Here is a 21,340-nt window from a genome sequence, read left to right as displayed (position 1 = left end):
AACACAATTTACATTCAAATACAGGTATCTTCTTCAAATGTAATTGTAATTTATTTTTCATCTTTTTCTATTGTGGATTATTTAAATTTCTATCACTAACTTCTTATTGCTCTTTCCTCACATACTGTCGTCTTCCTTTCTTCTGTAAACTTTGTATTAGGGTAACTCTACCCACCTTTCATGGAGCATTAATTATCCAGAGGCCACTCCTAAACCTGATGGTCGACCAAATAAGGTAATCTAGATTGTATAGACAAGGTGGCAACTTTAAAGCAATATTAAAATATAGATCTGTAGTGCGACTGAATGAAGCCTAGTTGCATGCTAGATATTAGATATATATATATATATATATACACCGGGCGGTTTAGAATTAATGTTCTTTGCCTGATTTGTTTATATATATATATATATATATTTGTTTAATTTTTTTTTCTATAAGTGAAGTCGGCTAATGCCAGAAACTCTTCCCAATTCAATTGTTCTTTATTTTCCACATACAACACATTATACATATGTAGATAAAGGATGCAAATTTTAAAATCTGTTCTATGCAGAGCACAGATATTTAGTTTATATACACCCTAAAAAGAAAATATAATAATAAATAATATAAAATAAAAATAATAATAGTTGATTTTAGAACTTTAAGAAGTAAGACATGGCTTCCTTTGCATTCTTTCTTATTGTACAACTTTGTGAATGACTATGTTCAATGAATTGTTAAGAATTGTAACTTTGTGAATGTATTTATACCAAATGCTATCACCTTCCCTAAACCTTTCCTCATACTGTTCTCTTGCATGTATATGTCGTACCTTTTTCTTTCCTTCTTCTTCCCTTAAACAGAAGAATAAACGTAGAAGATCTAGAAGCGTTCTACCGTTGCAGATGAGCATGCCTCTTGTGCTAGCATATAGTCATCGTAGACGAGATAATCTCTTGTTATTAGAAAACGCTATTAACGAAGCTGTAGAAATACTCTCAAAAGAATTTGTGGTAGATTTCATTCTTACGTGCACTTTGCACTTGCTTAGTAATTTTGCACTTTATGCTTTAGAAAGCTCTGTCTACACTATAAAATGTTATGTGACAAATATGCCCATATATGGACATAAAGATATGGTCATATCACTACCATATTTGGGCATATCACACTGTTTTTGCCATTAATTTGATAGTGTACAGAGCTTAAGTGGATAGTGTAGCTAACAGATGAATGTATTTGATGCTTGTAAAATGTGTGCGACACCTCTACCATACTCTCTCAAAAAGTTTGAAGCAAATTTGTGCTACATAAAATTGAAGTGTGCGTAGGCCTAAGCACAGCTTGTAACTTTATGCTTCAAAACCATAATTTTATAAATAGATAGAATAGCTAAGTAGCTAGATTGAAAAAATGTATTTGATGCTTGAAAAATGTAGAAATGTGTATATAAAATCATGGTTTATCATAAACAGTCAAGGAATTGCTGGCTAGATTGAAGAATGTCTAGCATACGCACTTAAGTAAGTTGGATTGGAACCATAATGAATTTAAGGTGTATAGTCAGGTTGCTAGACTATAAACCACCTACTTTATTTAAAAGCAAAGTCTATCTGGTGATTATGTGTTAATAAAAGTATCAGAATGCTTAGAACCGATAATGGACAACAGTGTCAGTATTTTTTTTGTTCAATTTTGACACAATGAGAACAAATTTACTGACAAAAGTTAAGTTTAAACATACTTTATTTTATTCCATTAGTTTGTTCCAGGTGCTCCTAGTCCAAATATTCAAATTGTTCCGGGTCCAGATGGTAGAATTACGAGTACTCCTGAACCGGTAGCAGCTTTTCCCGATTCCGTTACAAAACCATCATCATTCCACCGCGTTGAAGGACTTGGACCACCAGCCACCGAGAAAACACAAGCTGAAAAGGTGCGTCACTTGCCACATTGCCAACATAATATTTTTTTTAATTAAAAAAATTCACCTTAATATATATGTATTGAAAATAAATGTATATTTTTTATTATAGGACGAAATGGCTGATTTATTGTCCAAGTTACAAATATTATCCGAGAAATTGAAGGAAGTTGAGACGCCGCGTGGTTCTAAAGATTTCCCTGCTGTGTCTTGCAAAGACTTAAAGCGCATGCACCCTAACCTCACAGACGGTGAGAAATTGTTTATATGGGTTGTATAATAGCATCTGAAAATGCACAAGAGAAGTGTTCCTATTAAGAAGACTTTTTGTTAGCTCCTAAAGGTGTCCCCTATATATATTTTTTTATCATCAATATTTTATTTTTTATTGGATAAATAAATAAATAAAATAAAAAAACAGAGTTGAATTTGTATTCAATCCATTGTTCATTTTATTTTTTGACACGGCAAATTCATGCGAAATCACTAATGGAGAACAGGCTTAAAATCTTCTGTTTTTATTAATATATCTAAATTTTAATTAATTATATTCATTTTTGTTTTAGGTTATTATTGGTTGGATCCAAATGGTGGGGCAGACGGTGATAAGTTCAAAGCATACTGTAATCTCTCAGGTGGAGGATACACCTGCGTTGACCCTAAAAAAGAGGTTGGTATCATTCAATCACCTTATTAATATGCAAATGATCCAATATGCAAATGATGTGGTAAACTAATCAAATATGCATCTTTGTATCGATAAATAGGCTGTCTTGGTTGAAACATTACACTATCAAATTAGTCTGAAAAAAAAATGTGCCCAAATATGGTAGTGATATGATGTCATCGTGTTCATATATGGGCACATTACATTTTTTTTGTTACAAAGTTTGATAGTGTAGTAAAATAAAGTATAAAGTCTTTTATAGTAAGAAATTATTTGTTTTCTTGTATTTCAGATTGCTCTTAAGAAATGGAGTATGGATAAACATTGGTTTAGTAAAAGCCAAAGTACTGAACAGTTTAGTTATGAAGCTAATAAAGTTCAGCTACGATTTTTGAAACTACGCAGTAGTAAAGCAATACAAAGGTGAGTGGGGATGTAGCTACCAATCCCAGGGTCCTGGGTTCAAATCCTGTCAGATGCCAATAGCCGTATTCACCATTCACACTTAAGCTTAAGGCTTAAAAAAATCTCCTATCTAAATGCATACGATTTAAAAACTTAAATATTTATTGAGTTAGGTGTGTGATTGGTGAATATGGCCACAGAGTTTTTTCTCATGACAGAACAATTCCACTTTCAAAGACTTGTAATAAGGTTTGGTTTGTGTAGATCATCTTGTGTATATCATTGTGTTTGTGATTATTTAAGAGGAGAGGTTTTATTAGCCACTAGCCTTAACGGCTATATGGCCTCTCCAAAAAAAAAATATTATCCCAAAGTGACTGGGTTTGAGAAATTGTTCAAGTGCGACCTACTTAATATGCAAAGATTCTCAACTATTGACTTACATAATTGTTTCTACAGATTTACATTCAAGTGTGTGAACACAATAGCCTATTATGACCGAACGAAAAAGAATTATAACAAAGCTTTGGAATTTTTAGCGCAAAATGGAAAAACATTAAGATCGACGCATCCTTCATACAAAGTCACTAAAGACCTGTGTCGAGTTAGTATTGTTTGAATTGTCCTATGTTTTGAATGGTTATAATTGAGATATAATACTATCGATTAATTTTGGAAGTTTCAAACTATTTACTGATTTTTAATACTTTACTTTTCAGCAAAATTCCTCAACAGTTCGTAAGACAACATTTCAGTTTGAAACTGGTAAACTTGCATTATTACCTATCATAGACTTTGCTGTAAAAGATGTAAGAGATGCTCAAAAGTTTGGCCTACAAATTGGAGAAGTGTGCTTTTTGTGATGACAGTTACATCTAGTGTGTCCAAACCGTAAATGGTCAAATAAGCGCTAGTTGAGATCAGAAGCACTACTTGATCAAACCCAGTTCCGCTTTGATCTAAACGTTGACAGTTCTTTTCAGAACTATACATGTACCGCAAATTCAAAATCAACATTTGATTTTGCCATACAAACCTTCCAACGATATTACAATCAATCATTCAGCAATTGTCGCGCATTCGTAATAAATATATGACGCATGAGCGCTTCAAAGGACGTTTGCTTGTTTGATCATTTACGGTACTCTACGAACGAGTTACAAAAAGCATTCCTGAAAGAGTGTTACGATGTGCTGCATTTAAACATATCAGGGTATAAACAATGTGTGGTACGAGTCATTAACTTCTTTCTATATGGGTAGTTTAAAAGGAGGTTGGTTGTATTGTCTTCCACCGACCTGATCAACAAACAAATGTGTGCTAAGAGCTTAAACTTAGGCAAGCTCAAAATCTTACCCCTTATGAAACCCCCTCCCCTCACAAAAAAAAAATTTTTTTTTTTTACAGTATAACTATATCAGTGTGTGTTTATGGTTAGAAGAGACCGTTTATTTTAAAAATTCCAAGATCAAAAAATTTTTTTTTTTTTTTGATCTTGGAATTTTTAAAATAAACGGTCTCTTCTAACCATAAACACACACTGATATAGTTATACTGTATACCAGTTAATTGAAAAACGGCAATTAAATCTGTTGTTTAAACACAAACTGAACACTTTATGTATTGAATACACAACCTTTGGTAAGAATGAGAAGAAAGGGATTGACCGATTGTGGATGAAAAATCTACAAACGAAAATGCAACCTTTGATGAGAATGAGAAGAAAGGGATTGACCGATTGTGGATGACCATCTAAACGAACGAAAATACAGTTACATTCTTATTAATATAGTATTATACAATACTGTAATAATAATTATTATTTTATCAATTTTTTTGGTTCAAACTTTAGAAAAAAAATTAAATAAAAATCCTACCATTATTGTTGCTGACATTTTTTTGAGCTATAATATTTACTATTTTATCATTTGTTTGGTCCAAATTTTAGAAAAATAAAATAGAAATCCTGTTGCTGACATTTTTTGTGAATAGACAAAAAAATATAAATACAGTACAACTAGATAGAAATAAATCCTGGGACATTTTTAATTGTAGTATAATATATGTTAACATTTTATTATTAAAATGACATTTTATAATTTATGGTATTGTAAGTAGGTTATTATCATTGTATCATTTAAAGAAACTATTCTTGTATATTAAATTATAACGAAAGTCAGTAGTTTATTTTATCCTTGTAAATGCATTTCACCCAAGACTTTACAAGAAAAATAGATCTAGAAGTTACATATCCTTTTAAGCACATGTAGTCTCCTTCAGAATTCGCTCAGATTTGTGAGCAATTCATTTGCATATTCTGCACTCCGTCAGATCGGTTGCTATGAACAAATATTCTACACGAGAATTTTTTTATCCTTCACATTTAGCCATTTTAGTCACGCTTTATCGCTGGGCAGATCCAAAAGGTCATTGGCTCGTTACAGCCAACTATTGGTCAACACTGCATAGTCTATGGGCGGTCTCTAAGACCATTTGTGAAGACGCGAACACGAGTAATTTTTTCCATTTGGACATTTTGTACGTCTAGATATCTGCTCGCAGCACTCACTTGCAATTTTCAATATCTAGTATATTAAAAAACCGTTCTGTACGGTATATCAAAATGCCTTTACGTATCGGCCCTGATCAGACAAAATACCAATATACCAGTATGCATTTATTTATTGCCCTCGCACATACAACAAATTAATACACAAACTTTGAAAAGCTTTTAAAAAGTTTTAATTTTCAGCTGTGATATTCATTACAATAACAACTTGCACCCCACCACCTGCATCTCATGCAAATAAGCTATTATGTGCACTATCGCATTGGTGCTTATCTTGAGGTATTCTACATTAAATTTGCATAATTTGAAAAGTTTAAACATATAAAATACAGTAACAATTGGTAAACTAAATTTAAAGAATAGTTGGATGGTTTTTATATCTTTCACATTATACACAATATTCAACCTATTGTCTTTTATACATTGTAAAAAAATAGCTCATCTTCTATATACATAACATCATTGAACAAAAATATTTCAAAGTTTTTTTTGGCTCTTAACTTCATAAAGTAAAGAATTGCAATCTACCATATCTGCATTGCAATGACAATATAATATTGTGTTACTGATCTATACAAACATTTTTTTTTAGTGTTTAAAACAAAATATCAAAATTTTACCTTATTTTACTATATCTAATCTTATATTCTAAAAATGGAATGAATTTGGAATATACTACAGTCTTTAAATAATAAATAAATTAAAGAAATGTAAATGAAATGTTCACATTAATTTGGTTTTCATGTCTGTACACTATATATAAACTATTGTTAAGAAACTATTTCATTTGGAATGCAATAACACCACCTGGTTAAGTACTGAAAATAAATTTTAAAAAAATAAAAAAAAGGATATTAAATAATAAAGTTGAAACTGTATTGTTTTGTCAATTGCTGGTACCCCCAGATTTAGTTAGTTTTACAAAAAACTACATGAAAACAACATCTATTAAACTTTTTAAGCTACTATTGGACTTTTTAAGAATCTTAAAAACGTTTGGGTTTGGGTGATGGAAATGGCTTCTTATCTGCTGTCGGAGAAAGAACTTTAGGTAATGCAACATTATTATACTTTTTTGCCCTTACATTGGCGTACAACTCATCTAAATCTTCACCACGTTTTAATGGGACCGGCGGTGCAGGGGCGTCTCTCGCGGGAGGTCCAGGACTTTCTGCTCGTTCATCAAGAGGAGGAGTTGGTGCTGGGCGGGCTGGAGGACCGGGGCTGGGTGAACGTAAAATGCTAACGTCTGGTAAAGGTCCCAGGCTGGATGAGTGTACATCAATTATATCTGGAAGTGTTCCTAAACTTGGTATACGTACACTGCTTATACCTTCGGGGACAGGTCCGTAAGTATCACCTTCTTCATCGAGATCGGGCGGTGAGTTACAACGATTGTCACTCATTTCATTTCTAAAAACATTAGCATCTTCGTCTAAACTACCGTGATATGAGATGCGTATTCCAGGACTGGACGATCGCCGTTTTTCTTCCGAATGTTTATTCTTATTTCCAAGATCCATGCTTAGTCGTGGTGGTAACTTACTTGGTCTGCCATTCACTTCTTTTTCCTATTTAAACAAACAAATTATTATGTTAATACAATTTAGTGCAATTACTTGATATACCACTTTTTTCTAGAGTTTCAGCATTTGCATTCGTTAAGTATATTTGACACGACAGGTTTTTTGGCAGATCTAGCTTTTCAAACTCACTGTTTATATGCAAGCAGATCAGATCTATATTTTGGATATTTGGAAGCATTTCATACCAATTCACCCACTTCTGAGTCATTTCAAATTAATTTCAAAATTCATTTTTATCTAGCAAATTTAAGGATAAAATGCGTCTTTGCTCATTTTATTTGAAATTGGCACATGCGCAATACAAAGGTTTGATTATTATTAGACCATTTATTACCAATAATATTAAAATCCAAACAAATTTTAATAGCAATATGGATAAAGTATGTAATCATTCAGACAATGTAATAACTTCTACCATAATACTTTCATGTAGGAAGAATCTGGTATGATAGTAAATTTGTCAAAAACAACTTCTATTAGGTACAAGACACTGCAGCCTAAAAAGAAGTGGTACAAGGTTAGTGGCCTAGAGAGTGTCTGGTTCAAGTCTCACCCAAGAGATTGGCAGTCTGATTAGTGAACTAGAGATTTTGTATTGATAACTGAGAGCCATTTTTTTGCAAACGTTGGTTCAGTACATTTTACACATACGGTTGAGCAATATTTACGAATCAACCAACCAAATGCAATGAAACTAGAGATAGAGGAATGATGATAATGATAATAATTAACCGTTGTCTACTACCATTCTTGTTCATTTATTATCATACTTTATTATAATGGAATAATAAATTCTGCATTTTTTAATAAAACTTCTATTTTTTTATAGCACTATTTTAGAATACCGTAGTAATAGCAGAAATAATTTAAAAGTTAAAATTGAAATTTTGAGCAGAAAAAAAGTTGAAGATATGGTATGGTATTAAGTTGGTTGATTGTATAGGTTTTGTAAGTTATACATATATTTTAAGTTTTTAGCTTGAAACAAGACTTTCTTCACACAATTCACAATATGTTGCCTGAAAGCTCTACTAATTTTTCTGTTTTAATTTATCGTTTAGATTTAGCTGTTTGCTTATTTTATTTTGTATCTCCATTGAGATCCAGCCACTGATACCCACAGCATTGTCATTTTATTAGTAATTTACCTTTGGATTTATATATGCTGTGTTTATAAAATAAAACATTTGTAACGAACAAACAATCGATTGCTTTTAAACAAACAGTAGAAACTCATATACAACTGAATCATATATGTATCTTTTGACAATGATAGGTTTTAAAATAATGTATAAAATAAAGTAACAATGATTTTCCAAATGCTGTATCATGCATTCATTTTTATTTCAAACAATTTATTTAAAAATAAGAAAAGATAGCAACCAATAGTTTTGGAACTAGCCAACAAACTGCATTCCAAGACTTTTTATAAATACAACTGATTAATTTAAGATAAGATTAATGATAAGGACTCTTTCAATATTATTGTAACACCATTGTTAAAATGCAAATGGCTTAGTCACTATGGCATGCATTGTGAATTATGGAGTATTATTTGCATCCAACATTCGTGCAATAGTCTCAAAATATCTGAAACTAGGCTTACAGAGGTTCCAAACATCCAAAATTCTTTCCTACAATGTATAATATTCTGGATATCATACTAACCAGAAACTCTGCCGTAATGGGCCTGTTGAGCTTATTACTGAATATAACATGTAGTGGATTTGCCTATGTACCTGCAGGGAGTACAACTCCCTGGTACCTGCATAAAGCATTTTGCATGAAAGGTACTCTGAACATAGTAGGCATACCATCCCCACTCAATGGGTTTAGTGAGTCTTTTTGATATCTATTTTTTCAGAGATTTTTTAAAATGTACTGCTTCTCCGTTCAAAAAATCCTGGATCCAACCCTGGAAATTGTACCCAAGAAGTTACTGTAAGCAATTTAATTTATATATTTAGTTTCTGCCCCAAGCAATCCACAAAAGTTAATTATTAATGCATTTAGAAAATGAATGATAGCACAAGCATGTCTCACTAATACCACAAATTAAAATAATGAAATGTGATGAATTTATGTTTAATAGAATTAGAACACATGACACATGATTATTACATTTTATTACCCTCAAACACTTGCCCTTAATAAATCATCGATGTGGCTAGTGCAGCGATACCACGCTCTGCTTTGCCCTTTTTTTTAGAAGGAAAAACACCAAATAAAAATAAAATAAAACACACTTAACATACATTTAACAATATTCAATCGTTTCAAGAAAAATCAATGAAACGGTGTTAGAAACAAACATATATAGGCAAAAAAAAAGACAAAACAGTAATTTTACCAATTCTATGGGAGATAATTCTATTCTCTCTAAAGTTCTGTCTACACAATCAAACTAGTTTGACCAAAAAGGTGTTATGTGCCCAAATATGGTGGTGATATGCCCAAATATGGAAGTGATATGACATCATCATGTCCATATATGGGCATATCACATTTTGTTGTCACATAAAGTTTGATAGTGTAGACAAGGCTTTATAGCATGTAAAGTTTCAATTTGGAAAAATAATCAAACCTTTCACCTTTAAGATGTGTTCCCACTTGGATGCAAAGCAATGTCAAATTTCTGGGGCTTACGTCCTTGTTGGAAATAACCTTTTAGAGGGATATGCCCAGTTCACACAAAGTCTACCAAAGGGTCTGACACAAGGTTATTGATTCTTCAAAAAGCATTTCTTTGTGAGTGAGAATAGTTTCTTAGGGCTTCAAAGTCATCCATTTTTATATTACATCCATATATTGATCATACATGCATGTATTTTCTCTAATTACTATGACGTACCCAATCAACACATAAACAATATAATAATATAATTGTCATACTTTATTGGAATTAATATACAGATTATTGTTAGTAGTTATTAGTGTTAGTCATCATTTCTGGTACCCATTACTAACGAGTGTTCGTACCTCAAACTTGGCTACGACCTTTTTCTGGCCTAGGTAATCCACCTTTGATATGTTTTCCACCTTCGAAGCTGGTGGCTTGAACACAGCGTCTTTAGGAAGGGTAAATAAATCAAAGCCTTTTGATGCCTATTAAAAAAATATATATATAATAAAATTATTCAAGCATAACAAAGTTCAAACTAGTAAAAAATCTCTTTATGAAAATCTTTAATTATAGTATTGTTTAGCCTTAGTAATTAACGGCCAGGTGGGTAACAAAATTTGTTATATATAAGGAGTGGGGAACTATTATTTAAATAATGCCCTTCCAAGGCTGAATTAATTGAATAAATAATATTTCTATTTAATTTACCTTAAGCTGAACCATAGCAGAATCAATTTTACTATGTCTAATTTCAGATTTTTTCTTCAGTGCCAACTCCAAAACTTCTTTAGCTAACTTCATATCATCAAGGTGATAGTACATAAGAGACTGGTTATAGAGAACCTATCAAAATAAAAATCATAAAAAGTGAGTCGAATACACTACAATAGGTTGCCTTGCTTTCTCAAAGTTTTCGTTTTCTCAAATTGATTCAAATTTATGACCTGTCCCAAATATATAATATTTAAATTAATACCGAACCTCGCATTCATATAGTTTGTAGGGCAATCCTATTTGCTTGTAGTCGATGCTGTCATTTTGTCGCAGTGCCCTGCGGGCTTTATCAAACGCTTTCCATGCCAATTCATAACTTGATTGTTGAGCCAAAGCAATGCCTTGTTGGAAGAAGCCAATCGCCATGTGTTCGTCCTTTTCAACTGCTAATTCCAATGTCTGAAATGTAATGAAAAATATATATTATTTAGAATCACAGAAGAAAGAAAGTCTAATCACAAGCGATAGTTCAGATGGTCTATCGCAATGTGATTGGTCAAATTACTTCCTTGCTTTAGGCAGAATTTGATCTCAGAAACTAGTTTCATTTCAATGATTTTTTGTTTTCTTAAATTTGTCTAGTATAACCTAACCTTTAATTTAATATGTAATAAACCATTGTATTTTAATTTTAAATAGTATATTTTAGTGATTTTAAATTATTATTACATGCCTTTTGTGCATTAGCAACATCATTAGTTAAAAGTTGAAAGCTTCCTATGTTAAACAGAATCTTGGCAGAAGGCTCTGGAATTGAAGTAAGGTTCTCCAAGGCTTCTGAAGTTGCACCAGACTCGTACACCTGCATAGCTTTATGCCAAGTCACAATAATCTCTTTATGCGAGAGTTTGTTTGGACTAGGCCCTCGTGAATTTATTGGCGATGGTTGTGGTGAGAGATTAGATGGAGAAATTGGTGGCGGCCTTGCTGGAGGACCTTTACCAGCACTGTTCAGACGTTCAAAACTTTGAGGAGGTAGCCTTGCTGGTGGGGATGGACTAGGCCTGCCACTGCTCATAGGAGGTGGTCTCATTGGAGGTGTTGGGCTTGGGCTAGGTCTCCCTCCTGGGCCAGATGGTGGTGGTCTACCAGGTGGTACTGGACTAGATCGTCCAGATGGATTAGTAAATTTACCATTTGACGGTTGTAACCTGTCTGATTCGTTATTGAAAGGTGATGTTGGAGAGGGCGGCAATCTGTTTGGAGGTGTGGGACTCGACCTAGAATCTTGAGAGTTGATTGGTTTGAACATGTTTGAACCTGGAGGTTTTCTTGAAGGGGGTTCCAAGGAGGACCTCTTAGGAATGGGTAAATCTATAACCTTTTCTTCCTTTTGTTTGGCCGGTTTCTGTAGATAAAACAGTAGAGAAAGTATTTTAAAATGTTGATTTTTATTTTAAAGGCAAAGAGAAGTGAAACTAGTGGATATTCTATCATATCAAGCTCAACATCAAAGTTAATTTTTAAAGGGGTCTGTAATTATTTTCTAAGATGGGGTTCGAAAATTCTTACATCCTAAACAATCTTCCCCTTTTGAAATCAGATATCGTCCAATGAAAATTTCTCCAGTTGGACTTTATTAATCTGTCTGCTGCATTAGTTTTGTCAAGACTAGACTATCCAATAAGTAGACACTAGAATACATTACAAATTACTTTGCCTTACTTTTACGCTAGATCCTGGTACCGTGTGAACTACTTTAGACTGTCCTAAGTAATCCGTCTTATTTATGTTTTCTATTTTGTCTTTTGGAGGTCTAAACAATTCTTTTTCAGGTAGACTGAAAATTGAAGGAGTAACACCATCCTGAAAGAAGTTTAAAAAGTGTTTAGGTGTAGTGTTTAGCTGTAGTGTTTAGGCGTAATGTTTAGGTGTAGTATTCAGGCGTAGTGTTTAGGTGTAATGTTTAGGCATAGTGTTTAGGTATAGTATTTAAGTGTAATGTTTAGGTGTACTAATGTTTATACAGTATGTACAGTAATATTTCTGGACAGCAGTTTTTATTATTATTATTTTATACATCTACCTTGAGCTGATTTTTTGCTTTTTGGATTGATTGAACATGGTTTGGTTCTTTCTCGCATTTGTCCGTGTCGCTTAATATATCAAGCGCCCACTCGGGATCTTTTGTCATTGCGGCAACTGCAGTAGATATGTTGAAGAGAATCTATCAGAAAGAAAGTAAAAATTGTGCGTCATACATCATCAAATATCATAGTACACATATTTGTATGCTTATGCTTTACATCCCATCCAAAGGATGAGGTAATCAGAGTAGAATCTTGCCTATAGATAATGCACACAACTTTGTACTGATTACTAGCTGCATTATGGGAGTATGTTTCCATACATGTAATGTGAAGCACTTAAAAGCATATTATTATTATTATTAAGCAATATGGCAGATTTTTGTATGCTTATGCTTTACATCCCATCCAAAGGATGAGGCATTGAGAGTGAAGAATCTTTTTTCTCATATCAAACTAACCTCACATCTGTACAGTTTACAAGTCATTCCAACGGCTTTGTAATCAATATATTGTGAATCACGAAGACACTCTTTGCTCTTTTCGAACATCTTGCGTGCTTGATTGAATTTGTTGTTCCGAAAAAGAGCAACACCACACTGGAAGAAAGCGGCAGCTAGATGGCAGTCTTTCTCAAAAGCTGCTTCAAAATTCTATGAAAGAAACAAAAAGAAATTTTTAACATTGAAAATGAAAAATACTGAATGAATACTGATATTATTTCACATGGATGTGAGTTAGGTTATCAACTTTTTTGATTGTTAGGGTCAAGGCAATAGGGAGTTTTCAATTTACGACAAAACATTGGTAACAACACAATATGCCAATATGCCTAGGTTTTCCATCGTCCTCATAAATTAAAAACTCTTTACCATTTCACTTCAGGGGCATCAAGACTAAATGTTTATAAGAATAAACATGTAACCTAGTCAAATGATATCAGCTATATTTAACACTACTATTTCTAACATATATCAACCACAATTAGAATTATTTAAAAGCAACAACATTCTTCAAACCTTGGCTGCCTTTGTGTATTCCTGTAGAAAAAGGTAAATGTGTCCAATGTTGTAGAATATTCTTGACGTGATCGACGCTTCTGGAATCTGAAGCAAAATATCTAAAGATTCCTGATGGCTTCCTCGATCAAACGCTGTAACACCCTGGTGCCAGGTCAGAATAGTTTCTTTATGAGTGAGTATAGAATCCATTTCTACCAGCTACAAGTAAAAATTGTATTTTTAAGTGATTATTGACATTTTAAGGGATCTTTAATTTCGACATGTCAAAAAGTCGAAATGTCAAATTGTGATTGTTCAGCAACATATGAACATGACAGTTAGACTCAACAGCTGCATAGATGTGTGGCGCCTAGTAACTTAACTGTGATATTGGTTTAAGTGCACTAAAGCTCTGTCTACACTATCAAACTAGTTTGACAAAAAAGTGTGATGTGCCCAAATATGGTAGTGATATGCTTAAATATGGTAGAGCTATGACATCATCAATTCATGTCCATAACATATAAGCAAATCACATTTTTTTTGTCGCATAAAGTTTGATGTGTTGACAAGGCTTTCCTTTAATGCGATTTAATATCCAACAACCCTCCCTGCTCTGTGGAAACACTTTTTTGTATGGTACTTAATTTAATTACAGACACATATTATGATATTTAGCCAGCCAAGCACAGCTTAATCTTAATAGTCTAAAACATACTAAAAAAAGATCACATTATAACGAAATGTCGGGTACAGGTATACTTCATAGCCAAGCCTACCACCATAGGAACATACCACGTAAGTTGCTGACTAAGTCGCGGCTATCTGCTGCTTTTAGGACCTACCGGTTGCTTAATTTGACACTTGTTGCTGATTATTATATAGGCCTAGGCCTACCTCTTAACATTTACAAGTCTCTCAGGACAAACATTCTAATCGAACTTAAAATGTTATTATTCAGTTTTATAAAACTAATATCCCTACAGTTGTTTTATTAACCAGTAAAATAACTAACCGTGTTTCCTCATATACACTATCGAAACAAATGATGGTAAAACCGTTTTGTCATCGTACGTACGCACCACCCAAAAACTTCCTCATTGATTGTTTTGGTATGTTTTGTTTATTGGTGTGATTAGTTGCCGCAATGTCCAAGGTTGTTTTACCAATTTTTAGAAACTTAGTTTAGTTCGTAAACTTAAACACTTTCTCATGTTTTTGTCTTCACTTATTTCCCTATTGCTATCTCCCTAAAATAGATAGTGGTATCGGTGGTAATCACTAAAGTTTATGCCATTTATACAACCGGTATGGGAAAATAATAGATAAAGATAGAGACGTAATTTCCATGTGTGACACTCCTACCTATGAATACGGTGTAATTCTTTTCCTATTTCAAAATATAGAAACATGTTGCCTTTTTTGCAAATTTATTTTATACTATTTATTTATGTTGTTTTATATTAAATAATTATATATTGTATTGTATATAAAATATTAAAATAAAACACGCATGTTTTTGACTTCACGCTTCATTGACTCGCAGACGAATTTAAAAACCTGGTCACACAAACAAAAGCTGCCTCCTCGGTAGCAGCGAAAGAAAGTTGAAAAGGTAAGAAGATTTTCTTAAGTAAACATAACTGACAATCAATTAATATTTACCTCTATTTAGTACATATGTAGCCTACCTTAATACTAACATGTTTGGAACAAGCCTTCTTTTGTAATAATTACGTAATTAAGTGTTTTTTACATTTCTTTACTCGATGTGTTGTAGGCCCAGTGAGTGGTGGCATCTGGAAGGTCATTCTCCTCCTCCTCCACACACACTCTACAACGCCGGTGAATTTAGTTTTATTTTCGACGTCGATATAATAGATTTGTAGGCCTACTAATTCCAAAGAGATGGCTGTATAACTTTTTTTTTTTTTTTTTTAAATAAAGAAAAGAGTTACTGTCATTATTATTATTTAATAAAAAGTATAATACTGTAGTATTGACGTTTTTTTAATGAGATTGAAATGCTATAGCCACATGCAGCAGCTGCTCAAACGGTTTGAGAGATGAACTGGAGTTTAATGACCTGGCCCATAAAAAGCCCATCATTAGGCTATGTTTGTTGTTTGAGAAAACATACCTCCTATGCTCAACAGGCATTTTATGTTTTGGCTATTTTGGTCATCAAATTATTAGTACAGTATTGTGTTACTGTTGGTTTATTAATATATGCCCCTTTGATAATAATAATAATGCGATCATATTTTCTTAAAGTTAATAAAATATAATTTAATTAAATTGAAGAGACAACAAAAACAACATTTGGTGTGTTCATATGTAGAATGATTTTGTTGTTAATTGACCTGAAGTTGATTTGTTTTCTGATTGTCTGAAATGTCTTGTACATTGTTTTAAATCTTTTGAGTACATACATACATATTTTTATGTTCTATTTTTTTATATAACATCACTTGTAAGTCGGAACATTGTTCCTGTTGGAATGTTTTTGAATAAATAAAAACAATTATTTAAAAAAACTTGTACGATCATGAATTTCTATAGTTTTTATCCGCATTTCTGTACATCCATATTTGCCAAAATTTACGTAGTGTAACACGGTAAGTAACCTTAAATTATGTCATTGTTTTTACAGGATTCTTTTTCATAATTTTGCATACTATACTGTAGTTTGAAAAATTATCTGGGATGGAATGAATCTGCGTAAGATGAATATCAGATACAATATTATATTACATATTTATTGAGATGTCAAATTGATTTTGAAACTTGACCTTAGATGGCAATACTGCAAAACTATATTATACAGTCCCTGTACTGTTAAAAGAATAAGTTAAATTCCATAAATTTGAGTGGCAAATATGCAGCAAGTTTACGTTAGACTGTAAAACAGATAAACTATTGTGTTGGTTTATCTATCTTGAGAAAAGGATGTCAAGTTCTTCATTTGACCTGAGAAACAGATAGCAAATAAATATAGCCTACAGAAAAACTTGTCATCTTAGTGTGTTTATTATGAAGCTAAAGTACTAGAGGAAATAGTCAACTGGCAATTTGTAAGAGTCTTAAAGATTTCATTGCATACTAAATCCTACTACTTTCTTAATATTTACTCAGGTATTTATTATCAAACATTCTGTAGATGAACTTCTGAACTGCTAAATCTCTAAATACCCTGCCAGACCTACTTCCATGTAAAGAACATCAACAACCACAATATTTTGCCTCCAGCAATTTACCTAGGTTAAATAGTCACTTTTTAACCAAGTTCGGTACTGTAGTTTGAATGCTGGTACTTATTCTTTATTCAAAATTAATAACATTCTTTAAAGCTCTGTCTACAGTACATTAACAAACTTTTTGTGACCACAAAATGTGATGGACGTGATGTTTGGCACATCACACTTTTTTTGTCAAACTAGTTATAGTGTAGACAGAGCTTTACATGAAACTTTTGATGTTTTCGAATTATCACTCTTGATCCTCTGATGAATTCAAGATGATGAAATATCATGTGACCAACTTAATTAAATTCCAAAAAATTACTGCAAAAACTACATTTTTACTGTAATTGATTTTAATTTGGTGCTGAAATAAACAGTGTGCATGATTGCTCAAAAAAGCTAAACAAGTAAACAAAATGTTACTGCAGTAAACTCAAGTAGAACATTCAACATTTTCATGGTCATGGTATCTTACGACAAAAGTAAATCTGTGTGACTGTGATAAAATACCGTAATTCATTGCCAAAAGTGATGATAATAAATGTTTATGACGGCCATGATAAAACACATGTTATTATTTGTTAAGCTTGGTTCCCACTAGAACGTAATGCGAGGACGTAAACGCAACGCAAGCGTTTTAACCAATGACAAGCGAAGTTATAGACAGTTAGCAATCACAAGCGAATAAGCCATCGCTTGTGATTGGTCAATTCACTTGTGTTGCGTTACGTCCTTGTGTGGCGTCGCTAGTGGGAACCACGCTTTAAAGAGTAAACAAAATGTATTCCTGCAGTGAAATAATTTTTAACTAGATACTGTAACTGAATCATACAGTACATTCACTTTTTGTACTAGCCATTTTATCTCAATTGATTGATATTTTCATAAATTATATAATATTTATTGTTCACGGTTATATGTGTATGATTGTTGTTAATTCAGTTTTCAACTGAAAAAACAATTGAAAGAAGCAAAAGGAATTAAACCTTTTTAATCGTTTCTATTAATTTATATTCAAACTTGTAGTTGTACCAATTTATCTTTTATATTCAATTTAATTAATTCTTTAAAAAGTTTCTGGAGAAATAATATTGATATCGTATACATGCAACTACACCTACAAATCAACACATGATATAGTTATTCTTAATCTTTCAAATACAACAATTTTAAATTGGTGTTATCAATTCTAAAAGGTTTTATTTTGTTGTTTAGTTTTTTTTTAAGTCATATTAATCCTTAATTTTGTAGTTACAACGAATAAACATCAATTGTTCAAATCTTGCATCACTTAAATTACACGTTTCGGGTCTAAAGACTTTTCCATCGTTGCTGTATATCCTCTTGGTTGATTGTGATGATGCAGGAATTGAAAGATACTGCAAGGCAATTTGAGCAACTACAGGATACCTCTGGTGGTTTGTTTGCCAGTAGTCGAGTGGACTTACATCTTCTGGTTCACATGGTTGGTTAAGATATTCAGATACCTCTATGGAGGAGGAATCCCATGGTTGGTTAGATGGCAGAGATCGAGATGTCATGAAAGAGAACATGCCACTACGTTTATTTTCAACTGGTTGATCTTGTGCAGTTGGTCTTGACCAGATGAGTTCTGCTTTGCGCATCAATAAGTTCTTTACTCCTTCTACTTCATCGTCCTTACACCAGTCTAACTTGAATCGTGGATCTACAGTTGCAGCTATTTTAAAATCATCCATTTGTTCATATTGGGAAATATGTTTTTCTATAGATGACTCTAATATGTCCACAATCTCGCTCTTGTAAACTTCCTTCTGTCTGGCAACAGCTTGTCTAAGACTACGAACACAGGCAATAACAAGGCTAGATGTAACATCTTGCTCTCCGTCAATCCGATCCATAACTTCTTCAAATGGTTTCAAAATCTCACATAGTTCGATAATCAGTTTAATCTCGTATTCAACAAGTTTAAACGTTTCTTCAAACTCTGCTAAAGTCTCTTCAGGAATTGTTTTGATAGGTCTAAGCATCTTAAGCTGGTTGTTCCATGATGTTCCATCTTGTGGGCTGGATTCTAAGCCTTCTGTTGAGCCTAACAGCATCAATCCCTTCGTCAACACCTGTTGCATGTCACTTTCTTGCAGACTGTCAGAAACTACAAGTTGCAAAGCATGAGTAAAACAAGGGCTATGATGCAACGGAAGGTAGCGATACTTGTCTGTTATTGATACAGCCACCGCATGTTTAGTGCCATCTTCATCAGCATCAATTGCAACAGTGTCATCAGGTATAATGCTAAAATCTCTTGAAATATTATCAGTAATTATATTACAAACCTTATCTGCAATATCGTAAGCTGTGATTGTTTCGTTGTACATCTGAAGGACGAGATCATCATTGGGTCGATCTTTCAACCGCTGGCATCCTAAAAGGACAGAGTGTTGTGTAAAGTCTACAATGTAATTTGCTATTATCCCAATAAAGAAGTGCTCATTTGTGCTGGACCACACATCCAAAGAGAGACAGATATTTGGAACTTTCTGTATTTGAGATTTAACTTTGCTCTCGATGGTAGCATGTTGATGTGGTATTTCTATCGTACTCAGATAGTTTCTGCTAGGCATGTTAAACTGAGGCTGGGCTACTTGCAACAGCTCACGTAGGCTATCACTATCGACAATCGATAAAGGTAGAAGATCAGTGGCTATGAACTTGACCAGTTGGTCATTCAGTTGGATCTGGTTAGGATCACAATGCCTCCACTTGATTTGTCCAGGTTCGATCATGAATTTGTTCATAACTTTTTGATCATTATTTGAAACTTGCGAATCGGCTATCTGCAAAATTTCAGGATGTCTTCTCTGAAAATAATACAAAAATGTATTTTAAATTACGGTCAACACTCTCATTACTGGACACTCAGTCTTGGACTGACCCAAAGGGTTTTTACCGAATGGAAAGTGTACTGTAATTGGAAACAATTTGCAACCTTTTGGACCTGACAAAGTTTTTTTTTGTGTTGGACAATTTCCAGTGAAACAAATGAAGGGTGCTCAACATCTATTCAGGGGAAGGTCAAACTTAAAATTACTAAAGGACCGAGTACCACTGGATTGTTCCAAATTTTACAAACCGAGTAGGTACTGTTTTATTTAGAAATGTCTTTGAGCATTCCGGTTTAGTTACTACAGTATTCTGCCACATGTCTGTGTGTACTCACTTACCTGTAGATGCCTTCTAAAGTTTGATGTAGCCTTTGTTGATCCAGACACTGAAATACCACAGTGCATACACGTTGCTCTGCAATTTCCCAATGTTTTGCTGACACTGGGGTCTGTAAAATGGTTGTAAACGGATGCTCTAATGCGTGGCATTATTACACTACAGTCACAAAACCATGTAAGAAAAGGTAGATCAGAATGATCTGAAATCTACTAAAAACTATTACACTATGCCAGTTTCTGATATTTACACTGTTAAACACTGAATACGAATGAATTTTCCTAAGCTCTCTGATGTTTTTCTAGGCCTGAAACTGTAGATATGAAACAACACCAACAAGTAACAACAGCAGCTGTAATTCCAATTCTAGCATAATTGGAATTCATAATTCCAATTCCTGATTGGTTGACTGGTAATTTAACAATTCAATTCTTGGCTTGTTATGTGAGGAAAGTCATGCTTGAGTGATTCTAATTGTAACCTGTTATATTATGCCCAGACCTATTCATTTGGAATTCCCTTGCTAGTCTATTAAATCAAAACCATACATTTTAACTCCAGAGTTTGATCTAATTTATCATTTTTTAGAAAATAAAATGTAATTCATCGCTGATTATTTATTTTACCTATATCTTGGCTTTTAAACATGCAATATTTATTATAAGGTTTAGGCGTATAAAAATCACATAAATGTTTGAGGCAAAAGTGTTCCATTTTATAAGAAAATTTTACAGTAGAATCTTAATTAAGGGGACACATTGGGACACCAAAAAGTGTCCCTTTAATAGGAGTGTCCCCAGAATAGGTTGACCACAGTACAAACCATAAATTAACATATTCTATTTTGTGTATAACACCAAATAAATGGCCTTGGAGTTTATTCTTCCAAATAACCCTAAAAACTTGACCCAATTTCTGGTTTTTTTAATTGTTAGTTTTATGTTTTTATTAAGTAAACAAAGCAATCAGAACAGTTAATATTTTATTCATTTTGTTAATTATTATTTTATTCTTTCTGATTATTAAATATCTTTCCATATCATATGATTATATCATTATTATTATCCGTTTTATCTTTCTTTTTTGCATAAATTGTAATTTTATCACAAAACTTGTAAAAAAAATCTTAATTGAGGAAACAATAATACTTGTAGAGGCATATTAATTGTAAAATCACTTATCTGTTAATAAGCCTAACTAATTATCATGTTTATTGACACTTGAACAGTTTCTAGTTTCTGTGGTGATAATATAGAGCAGTCAGTGTGTGTAGTACAGGATACAAGTATTATTTATCAACCAATCGGAGTCTCTCTCTTGATCCAGTTTCCATTT

General features: G+C 32.9%; 4 protein-coding genes across 8 annotated transcripts in view; 2 read left to right on the top strand and 2 right to left on the bottom strand.

Annotated features, from left to right (window-relative positions):
• LOC140047828 (uncharacterized) overlaps nt 1-4,443 on the top strand; it is a 49,615-nt gene extending 45,172 nt beyond the window's left edge. Inside the window, exons 44-51 of the mRNA XM_072092861.1 lie at nt 161-235; nt 850-999; nt 1,749-1,922; nt 2,023-2,161; nt 2,477-2,580; nt 2,870-3,000; nt 3,442-3,586; nt 3,702-4,443. Coding sequence (XP_071948962.1) covers nt 161-235; nt 850-999; nt 1,749-1,922; nt 2,023-2,161; nt 2,477-2,580; nt 2,870-3,000; nt 3,442-3,586; nt 3,702-3,845 — 1,062 coding nt within the window. The 3' untranslated portion in view covers nt 3,846-4,443. The remainder of the gene's footprint in view (nt 1-160; nt 236-849; nt 1,000-1,748; nt 1,923-2,022; nt 2,162-2,476; nt 2,581-2,869; nt 3,001-3,441; nt 3,587-3,701) is intronic.
• Nucleotides 4,444-5,646: 1,203 nt separating this feature from the next.
• On the bottom strand, nt 5,647-14,644 carry LOC140047377 (uncharacterized). 5 transcript variants are annotated; one of them, XM_072092370.1, is made up of 11 exons: nt 14,578-14,644; nt 13,581-13,781; nt 13,023-13,214; nt 12,561-12,701; nt 12,200-12,340; nt 11,208-11,882; nt 10,742-10,933; nt 10,469-10,603; nt 10,117-10,242; nt 9,269-9,335; nt 6,994-7,122 (listed from the first exon to the last, which is right to left on the bottom strand). In XM_072092370.1, exons 2-10 carry the CDS (start codon nt 13,770-13,772, stop codon nt 9,285-9,287), a joined length of 1,845 nt encoding a protein of 614 aa, XP_071948471.1. In that variant the 5' UTR covers nt 13,773-13,781; nt 14,578-14,644; the 3' UTR covers nt 6,994-7,122; nt 9,269-9,284. The 5 variants fall into 5 exon arrangements, with proteins under 5 accessions (XP_071948469.1, XP_071948470.1, XP_071948471.1 ...); XM_072092373.1 differs by having other exon boundaries at nt 7,018-7,122; nt 9,283-9,335; XM_072092372.1 differs by having other exon boundaries at nt 7,032-7,122; nt 9,259-9,335.
• Nucleotides 14,645-15,139: 495 nt separating this feature from the next.
• LOC140047375 (breast cancer anti-estrogen resistance protein 3 homolog) overlaps nt 15,140-21,340 on the top strand; it is a 28,473-nt gene continuing 22,272 nt past the window's right edge. Inside the window, exon 1 of the mRNA XM_072092366.1 lies at nt 15,140-15,177. The gene's annotated coding sequence lies outside the window, so the exon portion shown is untranslated. The remainder of the gene's footprint in view (nt 15,178-21,340) is intronic.
• On the bottom strand, nt 16,678-19,536 carry LOC140047827 (uncharacterized; the record flags this gene model as incomplete). The annotated part of the gene is made up of 1 exon (XM_072092860.1): nt 16,678-19,536. A coding segment is annotated over one exon (1,500 nt), but the record flags the coding sequence as incomplete, so codon positions are not given.

This window comes from Antedon mediterranea, chromosome 4 (genome assembly GCF_964355755.1).
Source record: "Antedon mediterranea chromosome 4, ecAntMedi1.1, whole genome shotgun sequence".
In the NCBI taxonomy this organism is placed as follows: Eukaryota; Metazoa; Echinodermata; class Crinoidea; order Comatulida; family Antedonidae; genus Antedon; species Antedon mediterranea.
This window is presented reverse-complemented; position numbering and strand designations above follow the sequence as displayed.